This window comes from Schistocerca americana, chromosome 1, assembly GCF_021461395.2.
Source record: "Schistocerca americana isolate TAMUIC-IGC-003095 chromosome 1, iqSchAmer2.1, whole genome shotgun sequence".
Lineage (NCBI taxonomy): Eukaryota > Metazoa > Arthropoda > Insecta > Orthoptera > Acrididae > Schistocerca > Schistocerca americana.
In genome coordinates, this window is record NC_060119.1 from 301,249,202 (window position 1) to 301,265,213 (window position 16,012).

At 39.5% G+C, this 16,012-nt stretch overlaps 1 protein-coding gene across 5 annotated transcripts in view; it reads left to right on the forward strand.

The window, feature by feature from the left end:
• The window catches only part of LOC124595447 (hyccin), a 165,216-nt gene that overhangs the window by 1,471 nt on the left and 147,733 nt on the right, over positions 1–16,012 (forward strand). For all 5 annotated transcript variants that reach the window (XR_006978207.1, XM_047134193.1, XM_047134205.1 and 2 more), the window contains one exon: positions 7,088–7,222. Coding sequence is in view for 4 of the 5 variants with exons in the window: in XM_047134193.1 (XP_046990149.1) it covers positions 7,088–7,222 (135 nt within the window). In the remaining variant the exon portion in view is untranslated. The remainder of the gene's footprint in view (positions 1–7,087; positions 7,223–16,012) is intronic.

Sequence of the window (16,012 nt, forward strand, 5' to 3'; positions counted from 1 at the left end):
GTGCACAATGCGAGTATTTATATTCTCTGAATTATGTCATATGCTATGTAGATGATGATTGGAATATTGTTTGTATGTTCACATTGTGGATTTAGATGTATAAAGCATTTATTCAGTGTGAGTGCTCTTAGACCATGTTCTTTAGTGGACCTGTTTTTTATACAAATTAGTGTTAAGTGAATATACTGTAGCATAACTCAGTCTCGAGGAGGTTGGAAGGTGGCAGTTTCCTGATGAGTAGTGAAAGCCAAAAAGTCATAAAAATCTGTTAATACAGTGTGCTTTGCATAGTTACATGTATATCTCCTGTTTTGCCACTGTGGTCTGATATTTTCAAGTTTTTAATATAGTTGAAGGCGTTAATAACAAGCACATCAGTTGTCAGTAGTTCCATAGGTGTTTAATCTCTGCCACATTAATGGCATTAGTGTATATTGTTACTTCATTTATAATACAAATTGTGAATTTTTCCATTCAGTCAGTACAAGGAACGTCAGGAACAAGCTGGAAGTGGATAAAAGCGTATTAAATTTCATAGCTTCTTCATTTATTTTTTTTTTTTTTTTTTTTTTTTTTTTTTGTGGGAATCTTGTGTGCTGATTGACCAACGCAAGCCAATTGTGATCTTCCTGTTAGACCATGCACTGAAAAGCAGAAGCATTGAGTTGGTGATAGGCACACACAAAAGAAAGAAAACTTGCTAGCTTTCGGAGTTATCCTTTTGGTGAGCTAGAGTGAAATACCAACATATGTACACATTCCTATGCCACTACCTGCTGCCAGTTAAATTAATAGTATTTTTCATCAGGTGGGTTAGTTGTGGTGTGAATAATGTCAGGTGGGGTGGGTAGAGGGAGAGGGATTTGGTGCGGACAGGGTGGTTCGCAATCTGCAGTTGTTTGCTGTGGTGTACAGTAAGGTGTCGAGGTTGAGTGACAGTAGGAAGATACAACTTGACTTGGACAAAATTTCTAATTGGTGTGATGAATGGCAGCTAGCACTAAATGTGGAAAAATGTAAGTTAATGCGGATGGGTAGGAAGAACAAATCTGTAATGTTCGGATACAGTTTTAGTCGTGCCGTGACTGACACAGACAAGTCATTTAAATATCTGAGTAACATTACAAGGCATTATGAAATGGAACGAGCATGTGAGATCTGTGGTAAGGAAGGCGAATGTGAGAACTGTGGTAGGGAAGGTGAATGGTCAACTTTAGTTTATTGGGAGACTTTTAGGAAAGTGTATTTCACATAGCACTGCTTGAATATTTGGGATCGTACCAGGTCGGATTGAAGGAAGACATTGAAGCCATTCTGAGGTGGACTGTTAGATTTGTTGCCGGTAGGTTTGAACAACACGTAACTGTTACAGAAATGCTTCAGGACTTCAAAATGGAATAACTTGAGGGAAGACAATGTTGTTTTCAAGGAACATTGTTGAATAAATGTAAAGAACTGCTGTTTGAAGCTGACAGCTGAATAATTCTGCTGCCACCAACATACATTGCACATTAGGGCTCTATTGCGAGTGGAACAAGGAAGAGAATGACTAGTAGTGGTACATGGTACCCACTGCCACGCAGCATACGATGGCTTGTAGAGTGCCTATGTACATGTGGACTGGGGGACAGGCGGGGGGGGGGGGGGGGGTGGCTAGTGGTTTGGAGAGAGGCAGCCAGTTGGCCTGCTAGGAATGCGGGAGGGAGAAGTCGCAGCTATATACCCTGGCACATATTTAGCAGCTGGTGGGATGTAATACATGCTGAAGGTGACAGGGATATGATACCTTCCCTAGCCACATGGATTATATTCCTGTGGCAGGCTAAGGTGCAAGACTTGCCAGCCCTCTCACCCAGCACCTCCTACTCCAGACCTGTCACAGGCTTATCCTATAATGTTAGAGGCCAGGTCACCTGTGAGAGCAGCCATGTCATATACTGAGTCTGCTGCAAACACTGCAGAGCCTTTTATGTTGGTATTACCACAAATTAACTGTTGATGAGGATGAATGGCCACTGCCAAACTATTGTCAAGAACAAAGTTGACCACCTGGTAGGCACAACATGCTGCAGAAACATTATTCTCAGTTCCATCGGCTGCTTCACAACCCAAGCCATGTGGATCCTTCCCTCCACCACCAGCTTCTCTGAACTATGCTGATAGGCATTATCCTTACAACGTATATGCGGCTCCCACAGCCATCCTGGCCTAAATCTCTGGTAATCCACTGTCCCGCACCCTCCACCCAACACTTTCCCCTTCCTCTGTCCTGTCACCCCTCTCAGTTCATGTCCTCATGTCACCTTCAGCATGTGTTGCTTCCCACAGGCTGCTACAACTGCCACACCTCACTCCTGCATTTCTGGCTTGCAAGATAGCTGCCTCCCTCCAAGCTACTAGCCACCCAATCCGAGGCCCCTCTCCCTGCCACCTGCTTCCCTCTACCCACCCATCTTGACACTGCCCCCATTGGAGAAAAAGGTGTTAGTCTAGCTGTCCCCATGTAGGAGCATAGGTGTGATAGGTTTTCTGTGTGTGTGTGTGTGTGTGTGTGTGTGTGTGTGTGTGTGTGTGTGTGTGTTGTACTCTAGCTCAAAAGCTAGCAAATATTCTATATTCTTTCTGTTGTGTGTGCATATCAAGAATTCAGCGCTGCTGCTTTTTGGTGGGTTGTCACCTTTAATCCAAAAGTATTTACATTCTACAAGATCTTCCATACAGCATTTATAGTTCTGACTGTCAACAATAAACCAAGCATGCTTCAGTTAATATATTGTATATGAAATAAGCTTACCATAACTACAGTTCATGAGATCGTTTTGTTCAGATAGGAGAGACAGTTTATAAGACTTCAAATTTAGTAGTTTCTGAAACATTCAGTCTTCAGAAACTAAGAAATTTAAAGTCTTGTAAGCTAAGGAAACGTGAATAAACTGAAATTTAAAAGTAAAGTCTCTGATATGGAAATTGTTGACAGACAGTAATGTTGTCATCAGTTTGTGCGGAACCAGTTGTTTACAAAATATCAAAACCTTTACAATTTCTGAACAATTCCCAGTAGAATAGAAATTAATGATTGGTGTTATCCTATTATTTTTGTGTGTCTATAAATATCTTCATAAATTTCTGTTGTTAATAATGTCCATCCAGTCCAGATAATGATAGCTGCAGGAAACGCAGAAGTATTAATATAAGAGCAAAAGACATTCAACCCAGAAATTAGACTATTAAAATCCAAGTGATAACTGCTCAGCCCTTCATGACAGAGTTGCGTAATTTAAAGCACTGTTGAGCTCACATAATAAATCTGGCTAAAACTTGAAACTGTTGTAAATTTAAGTGTATATTGGAAAAAATAGGCCTATGGGGAAATGGATGAAGTGTGTTTGTCACTGTAAACAAGAAACAAGTCTTCCAAGATAAAGAGTTTTTATGTGAAATCATTTGGGCAGGTTTTGGTATCAAAGGTGAGTTTTTTGTTGACCACCAGACTCACCTTCAGATGACACCAGAACCTTAAGAGAAAATCTGCACTTGCTAATATGTATGTCATCCTGAGAAACAATACTAAATGCCCTCTCTGAAAACAACTCACAACAGGTAATTTGGAGACCCCACTCATGCTGGGAACAAATAGTTAACCTCTTTGAGGATGTCCTATTTGAAGCTTGTATCAGTACACATGAAGTATTTCTAGCAACAATGACTACTCAACTAGAAATGGCAACCAAAAGAAGCAGAAAAATGTACTTATGCAGTAATGTAGATAAACGGGAAATCTCAAGGAGAAAGTCAAAACTGTTCATACTAGGAAGGACCCTCCACTGTATACAGTCTTCATAAAGAAAATTCTAAAGAAACTTCTAAAGAAACAACCACTTCTACTCAGTAGTTGTAAAACAGAGCATATTGTTATAGAAAGACACGTACTACATAAAGCTTGTTTGGCTGTCAAAAGGGCAGTGTCTGAAACCTCCAACAATTATCGTAACAGAATCTTATCAAAAGTTGTCGAACAATTCCCAAAGAAATTCTTCTCATGTTCATTCTGTTGGTGGTACCAAAGTTAGTGTCCAGACACCTGTGGATGACACATGAAACTGGTGACACAAAAGAAAATATGGAAATACTGACTCACTTTTCAAATGTCTTTACAAAGGAAGATTCAGGAGTGTTGCTTCAATTTAATGCTTGCACCATGACAGAGATGAGTGGTATAGATATTAGTGCCATTGGCATTGAGAAGCAGCTGAAATCTCTAAAACTGAATAAAGCCTGAGGGCCTGATGGAAACCTTGTAAGATGTAATACAGTATTTGCAGCTGCATTATCCCCTCCATGGCCATAATGTACCATAGATTCCCAGAACAAGTAGTTGTGCCCACATTGGTTGAAAGGAAACACAGTGTACACCTGCATACAAGAAGAGTAGCAGAAATGATAGACAGAACTACCTTCTGTCATTGACATCTATGTATTGTAGAACTTTAGAACATATTCAGAGCTGTAATGTAATGAGAAATATTTAGTGGAATGATTTCTTCCATGACAAACGGTATAGATTCTGAAAATGTTGGTTGTGCAGAAGTCATCTCTAGGTTTTCTCACATGACTTCCTGAAGTCTGTTAATCGATGCTGCCAAAGAGCGATGGCTGCCAAAGAGCATTTCAAACATTACCACACCAAAACTTAACACAAATATGATTCTGTGGGATATCAAACAAAACCTATGACGGGGTTGAGGACTTCTGAGTAGGGAAGATCAGCACATTAACTTCAATAAAGAGCCCTAAACAGATGTGTGGTAATAACCCCAGCCACACACTATTGGGTTTAAATGGGCAAATGATGTTGTCTTTGGCTGCAACTCTATTCTGAATATGCATAACATTTTCCTTCATAGAATGAGCATTTCAACTCAGCTAATGGATGTGTTTGCAGTGACTGAACATACCTATCCTGTCAGCATGCCTCAAGGAAATGTGGGATAAACTGAAGCATTTGATACTGATTCACCATCTTTCAACCAAACTGTCACTTTTCAAACTAACCTAGATTTTGTGTTGCATTACTTATCAGTCTGACACTAAAACCTACATTCCAAAAACTAATGCAAATGAAAAAGAAATGAGTCTTTTGCTCTCTTTCTGTTTGCACGTGTATGACATCACATGCCACATCAACATTGCATTATGAAATGAAGCCAACATCTGGCATTGATAGGCTAACTTGACCCGAAATGTGTTGGTTCCTTACTGGTTATGTTTAATATTACTGGCCTTTATGACACTTCAGTTTCATATTTTATTTTAGTGACCTGTCAGACAATGGTGATAGTAACCTCAGACTTTTGGCAAATGATAGCCCTACAGTTACCAACACACTGAATCATTATCTAAAAGATAGTGCACCAATATCACTCGGTTATTGACAAAACTTCAGTGTTGCGAAGATTGGCAACTTCCTTTTGATGTTCATCAATGTAGAACCGTGCATTTCACAAAATCCAAAAATAAAATTTAACTTTTTGTTGATTTTTGTTGTTTTCTTTGTGACTACATCAACAGCTTTGCTCAATGTTCATATGTGCATTTGAAATTAGGCAAAGAATATGAGAGACTGAAGGTTTAATTTAGAAAGAAAGAAATCTACAAACTTTTTCTTTTGGAAAATCTACAAACCACTATTGCTAGTTGATTTCTAACATACTTTATGTTGCTGTAAATGAGTATTCATTGATGCACCAGAACTGTGACAATGCTTGTTTGTGCTTCAGTATTACTTCTAGTATTTTTTGGAATGAATGTTGTGATAAATTGATCTATATTGTAGCTTGAGGTCTAAGTTAAGTTATAAGATATGTGGCTTCAAGTAGGCAAAGCCAATGGTTGTTAAGGAGCTAATTTTGTAACGGTATATTAACAATCTGAGAAGTAGCTCGGTTATAATTGCTGAACAGTTAGAGTAGCTATTGAGGATACAATCAGTGATCTGAGGCTGGAATAGTAACTTCTGCTCTACATTGTTTGTCACTTATTTTATTTTTATTGTTATTGTGAATATCTGCTAACTTACAAAATTGTGACTGATTTTGTGGTAACCATCATTCATTCCCATTACAGTCGTAGGAAGGCAATGGCAAATTACCTCCATTAGGACCTTGTCTAGTATAGTGGTGCATGTCTCCCACATTGTTCCCCTACACTCTGTCAAGGAGCATGGAACTTCATTTCCATATAGAACAGGGAAAATATTGTTACTCCTGTGTTTTGCAGAGAAATGTTTGCATCAGAGAGAGTGAGATGAGAAGGGACCTAAATGGATATGTAAACTACTGCCTTGAAGTAGCAATGATATTATCAACTAGACAGTGCAAATGTCACAGCAATGAGCTGGTGTGAATATAAACATGCAGTTTACAATGTATTCAGTCGTAATGTGAGGTGTTTGCAAGATATTCGTCATAGCCTGAAACCACTTCTTGACCATGTAGTAACTTTAGCTAAACTTTTCTCATAAGATCACATTTGGTGCCTTTGCCAATTCCCAACCAGGCTGTTCCACATATCTGTTAATTATAACTACCATCTTTTGAAAAAGCATATGATGATCCAAAATAGCCACAAATAATCTTCACAGAACTTGAATGGCACATACAATACTTAGTCTACTTTCTTGCCTCTCATTGGTTACCTGAAACTACTCTCACCATCAACTCAAAAGTAACACCTTGTGATTTTGTATGTAGAGGAAAAGTGCCCTGGCTGTAACTGCTGTTGTTGTTAACGTAAGCCATTGTTTTTTTAAATAGTGTATAATGTGCTAAGTATAATCATTGAGATCTACATTTGTTTCATAGATTGAAGTTTTATCAACTTTCTCAGAGTAATATTTTATTCGCCCAAGTAGTTCAGTTGCTGTTTACTATTAATATAATCAAGAACATTTCATACATGTTCCTCAAATATATAAGCTGAGTTCATTTCAAACCCTTTTCCTTTTTCATTGAGTAAAATTTACCACATTAAATTACTTTCACTAATTAAGAAGTATACATTGAATCTTTTTTTAATTTTGCAATTACAGCTTGTGGATCCAGTCTGCTCACAACTGTTTGAACTGTACCGCTCAAAGCAGCCAGACCTGCAACGTTTCACATTGCAGTTTCTTCCAACATTAATTTTTGTTTATTTGAACTCTGTAGCACATGGTGACAAGAAGGTAAGTTTACAACCCAGTGACTATGAAAAACAATTTTTGCCAGAACTTAATCCATAAAGCCAATAAAAATTAGGTCGTTTACTTTGAGAGGAGGACAATAGGTTTACATGCCTGTGTGGTAGGAAAGGGAGTTCACCTGTTTTGCACAAAGATTGTTTGTCATGAAGGATTACACAATTACTCAACCAATAATATCGCTGTTACAGACATTTAATTAAGGCGGATTATCCTTCCAGTTTTCCAGTATACCTATAATGATTAGGAGATACAGTACATATTCCATTGTGCATTTAATATGTAGTCAAGTCAGTATATCTCAAAGCTCACATTCCATTTCATGTGTGGGTCTTGTTTCCAAAGGTGCTGCATGAGGTGTCATTTTATTTGGTTTATTTAGTGGCTGCCTTTCATAATTTTTGTTTGTATGCCTACGTCCTTATTCTATGCAAGGGGGTATGGTAGATAAATCTTATTGCTGACATTATGCAATACATGGAAAAATATTGCCTTTAATCTTAGGTAAATCTTTAATTCAACTACTAGGATTCTTGTGTGATATACGTGTCTTTTTCTTCTGTACTTCGTGGTCTAGGCAAAATGCCAGTTCTTCTGGCTTCCCATTCAGAACTCTTCCCATATTTTCTTAGGTATTCAAAGATCTCTTCTTCCTTGTCATCTGTAAAGCCTTATCTGTTGTTTTGGCAATGTTATCTTCATTCATTTGGTTAATATCTTCTTTCCATCTTCTTCTATAATCGCTCACTCTTTTGCTAATATTAGATATGTTAAGTTCTGTTTGTATGTCTTCATTATGTATTCTGTAAAGTCTTGAGTGTCCTTTGACCTTATTTTAAAAATCTCATCATCCGTTGTTTGGATCCTCTCACATCCTTGTATGTAGGCACCCAAGTCTCACTCCCTTACAAATTGTATTGCCTTTACTTTATAAATTTTTGTTCTGTTGTCCTTCCTTGTCTTCCTATCTAACATTCTGTTTATAGTACCACAAACATGTGGAAACCATTGAATGTTAGTTTTTACATTATGGCCTTTATCCATGAATTAATGAGATAAATGAAAAGGAGATTATAATTAGTAGCAGAAAAAAGTTACATTATAAAAAAAACATTATTTTTACAGTCACAGGCTTTAATTATTTACAATAGATAAAATCAAATTATCACTGCCAAGACAAGAAATGAAAACTTGCAATTGTAAAAATCTGAAAGTAAAAGAACTATAAACAGTTGCTCATATAAGCTCCAACAAACACTGTCAACAGTTACACCAAGTTCTGAATTATGTAAAAGTGAAAATATGTGCAAGCAGCAGCATAGCAAAACTTATAAAGTGCCAAGCAAAAAATTGTGGATATGTGGTTTCTACATAAGTGCACTACAAGAAACCGAAATGCAACAGAACAGTGCAGCGTGTCACGCACTGAAAACATTGCTAATAAATGCCGGGGAATGAACACATTGAATACATACTTGAAATTGGGAATCTTTCCTGAAACATGTTGTGCAAAAGAGAAATGTACAAAAGATAAATAAAAAGAAAGTTGTTATTCAAACAGAAAATGTTATTTTAAAGCAAACTCATCAGCCACAGTCATCTTTAGAAGCAACAGAATAGTTGGCTCTACCTAATGTATTCTCTGGAACATTGCCACGAGTCTGCAAATTTGATTTAAATCTCATCCTGTACCATAGTGTCATTCTATGTCTGGCGGATTAGATTTGGAATTCTTATCCCATTCAACCATTTCCAAATTGAATGAAATTTTTGGAATGGGTTTAACAATTTCTTGGATGTATATTTACACATTTTCAGTTCAATACCTCATTTGGTTCCATTTCTACAGCCTCTCATAGGTAGGGCTCCCAAGTTTACACCACCTTCATGCATGCCAAGCTGCCTACTTTGGATAACTTTTATAAACGGGTACTCGTAAATTACAAGTACTTGTTTTCGTGTACTTAAACAACTTTTTGTGCTGAATTGGAATATATTACTGATTAGATTTTTAATATAATAGAGGGAAACATTCCACGTGGGAAAAATATATTTAAAAACAAAGATGATGTGACTTACCATACGAAAGCGCTGGCAGGTCGATAGAAACACAAACAGACACATACATACACACAAAATTCAAGCTTTCGCAACAAACTGTTGACTCATCAGGAAAGAGGGAAGGAGAGAGAAAGACGAAAGGAAGTGGGTTTTAAGGGAGAGGGTAAGGAGTCATTCCAATCCCGGGAGCGGAAAGACTTACCTTAGGGGGAAAAAAAGGACGGGTATACACTCGCGCGCGCGCGCGCGCGCGCGCACACACACACACACACACACACACATATCCATCCACACGTGTGTGTGTGCGCGTGAGTGTATACCCGTCCTTTTTTCCCCCTAAGGTAAGTCTTTCCGCTCCCGGGATTGGAATGACTCCTTACCCTCTCCCTTAAAACCCACTTCCTTCCGTCTTCCCCTCTCCTTCCCTCTTTCCTGATGAGGCAACAGTTTGTTGTGAAAGCTTGAATTTTGTGTGTATCTATGTGTCTGTTTGCGTTTCTATCGACCTGCCAGCGCTTTCGTATGGTAAGTCACATCATCTTTGTTTTTAAATATATGATTAGATTTTTATACCTAAAAACAAAGATGATGTGACTTACCAAACGAAAGCGCTGGCACGTCGATAGACACACAAACAAACACAAACATACACACAAAATTCAAGCTTTCGCAACAAACTGTGGCCTCATCAGGAAAGAGGGAAGGAGAGGGAAAGACGAAAGGATGTGGGTTTTAAGGGAGAGGGTAAGGAGTCATTCCAATCCCGGGAGCGGAAAGACTTACCTTAGGGGGAAAAAAGGACGGGTATACACTCGCGCGCACACACACACATATCCATCCACACATATACAGACACAAGCAGACATTTGTAAAGGCAAAGAGTTTGGGCAGGGATGTCAGCCGAGGTGGAAGTGCAGAGGCAAAGATGTTGTTGAATGACAGGTGAGGTATGAGTGGCGGCAACTTGAAATTAGCGGAGATTGAGGCCTGGTGGATAACGGGAAGAGAGGATATATTGAAGAGCAAGTTCCCATCTCCGGAGTTCGGATAGGTTGGTGTTAGTGGGAAGTATCCAGAGAACCCGGATGGTGTAACACTGTGCCAAGATGTGCTGGCCGTGCACCAAGGCATGTTTAGCCACAGGGTGATCCTCATTACCAACAAATACTGTCTGCCTGTGTCCATTCATGTGAATGGACAGTTTGTTGCTGGTCATTCCCACATAGAATGCATCACAGTGTAGGCAGGTCAGTTGGTAAATCACGTGGGTGCTTTCACACGTGGCTCTGCCTTTGATCGTGTACACCTTCTGGGTTACAGGACTGGAGTAGGTGGTGGTGGGAGGGTGCATGGGACAGGTTTTACACCGGGGGCGGTTACAAGGGTAGGAGCCAGAGGGTAGGGAAGGTGGTTTGGGGATTTCATAGGGATGAACTAAGAGGTTACGAAGGTTAGGTGGACGGCGGAAAGACACTCTTGGTGGAGTGGGGAGGATTTCATGAAGGATGGATCTCATTTCAGGGCAGGATTTGAGGAAGTCGTATCCCTGCTGGAGAGCCACATTCAGAGTCTGATCCAGTCCCGGAAAGTATCCTGTCACAAGTGGGGCACTTTTGTGTTTCTTCTGTGGGAGGTTCTGGGTTTGAGAGGATGAGGAAGTGGCTCTGGTTATTTGCTTCTGTACCAGGTCGGGAGGGTAGTTGCGGGATGCGAAAGCTGTTGTCAGGTTGTTGGTGTAATGGTTCAGGGGTTCCGGACTGGAGCAGATTCGTTTGCCACGAAGACCTAGACTGTAGGGAAGGGACCGTTTGATGTGGAATGGGTGGCAGCTGTCATAATGGAGGTACTGTTGCTTGTTGGTGGGTTTGATGTGGACGGATGTGTGAAGCTGGCCATTGGACGGGTGGAGGTCAACATCAAGGAAAGTGGCATGGGATTTGGAGTAGGACCAGGTGAATCTGATGGAACCAAAGGAGTTGAGGTTGGAGAGGAAAATCTGGAGTTCTTCTTCACTGTGAGTCCAGATCATGAAGATGTCATCAATAAATCTGTACCAAACTTTGGGTTGGCAGGCTTGGGTAACCAAGAAGGCATCCTCTAAGTGACCCATGAATAGGTTGGCGTACGAGGGGGCCATCCTGGTACCCATGGCTGTTCCTTTTAATTGTTGGTATGTCTTGCCTTCAAAAGTGAAGAAGTTGTGGGTCAGGATGAAGCTGGCTAAGGTAATGAGGAAAGAGGTTTTAGGTAGGGTGGCAGGTGATCGGCGTGAAAGGAAGTGCTCCATCGCAGTGAGGCCCTGGACGTGCGGGATATTTGTGTATAAGGAAGTGGCATCAATGGTTACAAGGATGGTTTCCGGGGGTAACGGATTGGGTAAGGATTCCAGGTGTTCGAGAAAGTGGTTGGTGTCTTTGATGAAGGATGGGAGACTGCATATAACGGGTTGAAGGTGTTGATCGACGTAGGCAGAGATACATTCTGTGGGGGCTTGGTAACCAGCTACAATGGGGCGGCCGGGATGATTGGGTTTGTGAATTTTAGGAAGAAGGTAGAAGGTAGGGGTGTGGGGTGTCGGTGGGGTCAGGAGGTTGATGGAGTCAGGTGAAAGGTTTTGTAGGGGGCCTAAGGTTCTGAGGATTCCTTGAAGCTCCGCCTGGACATCAGGAATGGGATTACCTTGGCAAACTTTATATGTGGTGTTGTCTGAAAGCTGACGCAGTCCCTCAGCCACATACTCCTGACGATCAAGTACCACGGTCGTGGAACCCTTGTCCGCCGGAAGGATGACGATGGACCGGTCAGCCTTCAGATCACGGATAGCCTGGGCTTCAGCAGTGGTGATGTTGGGAGTAGGATTAAGGTTTTTTAAGAAGGATTGATTAGATTTTTAGATACATCTTGTGAAAGCTGTACTACTTTACTTCTGCATGTCTTTAAGCAGCCATAAATTATAATTTTATGGACAGATTCAGCCAAGAATTGCTAATATGACAGACAGCCTTGTTGTCTTCTTGTGATTTTGTGCAATAGCCTCAGTCCTTCCCTGTCAAAATATATGCAGCTGCAAATGTAATGAAAATGTTTTTGAGTGCTAAATTTTGTGTAGCTTTGGGGGCTCATATCTCAACTGAATGCAGTTTAATCTTTTTCATCTTGCTATATCTGAAAAAAGATTTAGTCTCTAAGCTTCAGAAGTTACATAGTTTAATTTTTGACCCATGGCTGCTTACAGCTGAAACACATTTGCTCAGTCATTGCTTTCCATACACTGTGTAAATGCCCAAATGTGACATTAATAACTAAACAGGAGGTAAAATCAATGAAAACTGCTTTTATGTCCGTAAAAATACCAGAGTAGTTGTGTACAAATCAACTTCAAGCAATAAGCAGCAATAAAACAAATGAAAATCCAGAAAGTTAGATCTTTAACCACATTGTAAGACTGGAATAATTTTGTTCCACTTTAAGGTGGCTGTAATTTCACACCTTGCAAACACTCATCTACATACTTTGCCATGATTTAAAACCGGAATTAGGTGTCATTTGATAGGTTGTACGTCATATATATGAATATTTAAAGAAGACTGCCATTGTCATGTACACCTTGTATATAGTTGTTAATGCTTACTGCGTGCAAGGTGACGAATTGTCTTTAATATCAAAATGGTGTAATTAATGATTGCCTATACTAGCAGAAGTTGTAATGCCAGTGGAAACTAAACAGCAGGCGTAACTCAAGCCCCGGGTGGAAAAACCCGCACAGGTGTGTTGGTTTGCTTAACATAGGAAGTATCCCAAGATGGACGGTTGGGGCACCTGAGCACTGAAGCACAATACAGCACCGGCCAGCTGGTGTTGTAGCGGGGCCGGAAGGATAACCGGATAATACTTCAGAAACTCTGAAAGTCTTGGACACCGCAGAGAGGAACGATGAAGTGTTTCCTTGGAAATCATACAGGCTGGTTTATTTCCAAGGATTTTTACTCTGAGAAGCGCACCATTGCATGAATTCCTAATTAACGGGTGTAGGTATTTCCTTGCAAACTTTCTGCGCTGGTTGACAAAAGTATAAAATATGGTTGGTCAGTGTTCGGAAGAATCTGTAGAGAGGGAGAATATTCCGTGGTTTTGAGACCATGATTTTCCCTCTGCAGTTATGAGGGAGGGGAGCCGAACTTTGCTGGGAAGCCAGTGGTGGAGAGAAAGAGGTCTTCAGTTTTGACTGCCCGTGTTTGATGGTCGCTCAGTATCAGCTTTTGTTGGTACAGAAGGACTTGCTGTCTTTGCTCTCAGGAGATTTTATAATTAGAACGGTTAGGCACTGCACTGTTGCAAACTTACATGATTCTGGACTTCGCCTCCGGGTAGGGAGTCGTCGTTGAGTACTCAGCATTCAGTGATTGAGAGCACTTCTTCTGTCTGTACTCACATAGAGACGTTATCTGAATTCCGTCCGTGTGGCTGGGAGTTAGTGTTTCTTGTCTATAGAACACAGAGAGGAGAAGATGGTATCAGGTTATATTAGCCAGAGGACCGCTTTGTGCCGACCTAGTGTTTGAAAGAGTTTTTTATTTTGTGGCTGGAGTTCTTCCATCGTCGCAGACGTGTACGAGAATCATCACTCAGACGCACCGGACGCAGTGCATATGGTGATATTGCTAATTTCTTCTGCTTATTAAGGCTATAAAGTTAAACAGCTCTGATCACATAAGTTGTATTTCCACTGAGGTTGCACACCACTGTAGATCATCTTTAAAAATAGTGTTTTCTAGTGTTCAGTACGCAGATGTCAGTCATCTCACATTATTTATATTAGATCGTGTAGCCACTAAAAGGGGCAGATTTGGGCAATTTGATCACTTATATTAGTTAGGAAATTCATTTGTATCTCCTTATGTCCATTGGACATCGATATATAAACATTTGTAACATACAAAGGGATTTTAATCTACAGTAAATGTATAACCCGAAACATTTATCATTTTGTAGTTACTAGTTCTCTTAACCATTCATTTATGTTCATGTTGTAATTTATATGTTAAAGAGCAAGGAGGACGAAAAAAATACCACAATTAAGAGATCCTAAGATGTGCTTCAGGGTGTAGTCAGACAAGGCCAAATCTTGATTTTTGTGTTCAGTATTTTCCGTTGCGCACATTCGTTTTTACGCCTGCCTGGAGTAGGATCTTGGACCACTTCAGGCTGAATAAATTGCTAATACTGTCTTGTTTGGATTCTGATTAAATGTATTGCCTTCCTGATGTTGTTGATGGTGTTTAAAGATTTTAAGTATGTGGTTCTCTGGAATCTACGGAGTGTCTTCAGTACATGGCCAGTTGAAGGAATGGTCAAAACCATGGGGATGCATGAAGCTGACAATCTGAAAGTTCTTCATCTTCTTTAAATGCTTTAACCATAAAATCTATGATTGGAAACTCTGCTTACTCTGATCTTGTTTAAACCAGTGGGCTTGAATTGGTGATTTTCTCTTGTCTTTGCAATTGTGTAGCCTTTGGAAAACCTTATTTTGTGACCAAACTGAAGTTGTTCATTCTTTTCTGTGTAACATAAAAAGATTATAAACATTTTTGGAAGGTGGCTATCAACAGTCAAGGATGTGTAAAATGCATGTACACTTGGTATTAGTATGTTTGCTTCTAAATGTCATTTGTCGTATATTGATATTCATGACATGCTCTACACATTAAGTAATGACAAATATAATGTTGTGGCTTAAACCATTTTAACCCTTATCCATGACTGAAACCGTTCAATATTTGGGACTGAACTGGTCAATATTTGGGTTTAAAATAAAAGAAGCTGATAGTCAAACATGTTTTATACAAAAAAGATTATGTTGGAAATGTTGTCATTGTAGAACTTAAGTAGATAGGGAAGAACCAATATTTGGTTACTTAAAAGCCTCTGCAAACCAGCATGAGCTTTTCTTCCGGTTCCATCACAAGGAGATTTTCTATGGCTAGTTCTAAAAAAATTCCACTCAGGAAGATACCAAAGTCTTTTTCATGCAGACATAGATTCATAAAATCAAGAATTTTTTTTATTTTTCCACATTTTCATAACTAAAAGAGTGCAAGTGCTCGATTTCTTCAAACGTCATCCTCAGATGTTTAATTTACTTCATTATGAGTGCATGAACTGCAGTGATATCATGATTAAGGCAGTCACTAATAATACAGGTGTATTTCCTACTGCCAAGGAAACCACAAAAGGGTGTAATGAGATATGACAGTTATCACAATGAAACCATTGAACAGCATCTAGAATGAAAAATAAATAGTTCTCAGCAAAATCCACAAAATTATCACTTCAGCATCTGCAGGATTTTCTTTCACATTCTTCATATATGAACTTTGGTGTTTTGAAACGAAATGGTGGCTTACCAGATGATGTTTTCAAACCAGTTTCTCTATAAACTCTTCTACAATTGCAAGATGTATCTCTAGTTTATCCCTGTCAGTGTGAATAAACTGCTTGTATTCCATCATTTTGTCTGACTCATATTATTTGAAAACATCTACCAAATAAGCTTCCAGCTCAAGTTTTTCCAGGTATTGTTCACAGTTTGACTGTATGCAATCTTTTGATTACAAACAGCATATGGTTTTCTTGAGTAGTTCCTTGTAGTCATACCCTTGATAGGGGTTGCAGCCATCAGTTTGCCATTGTGATGTATTACATATATACAAA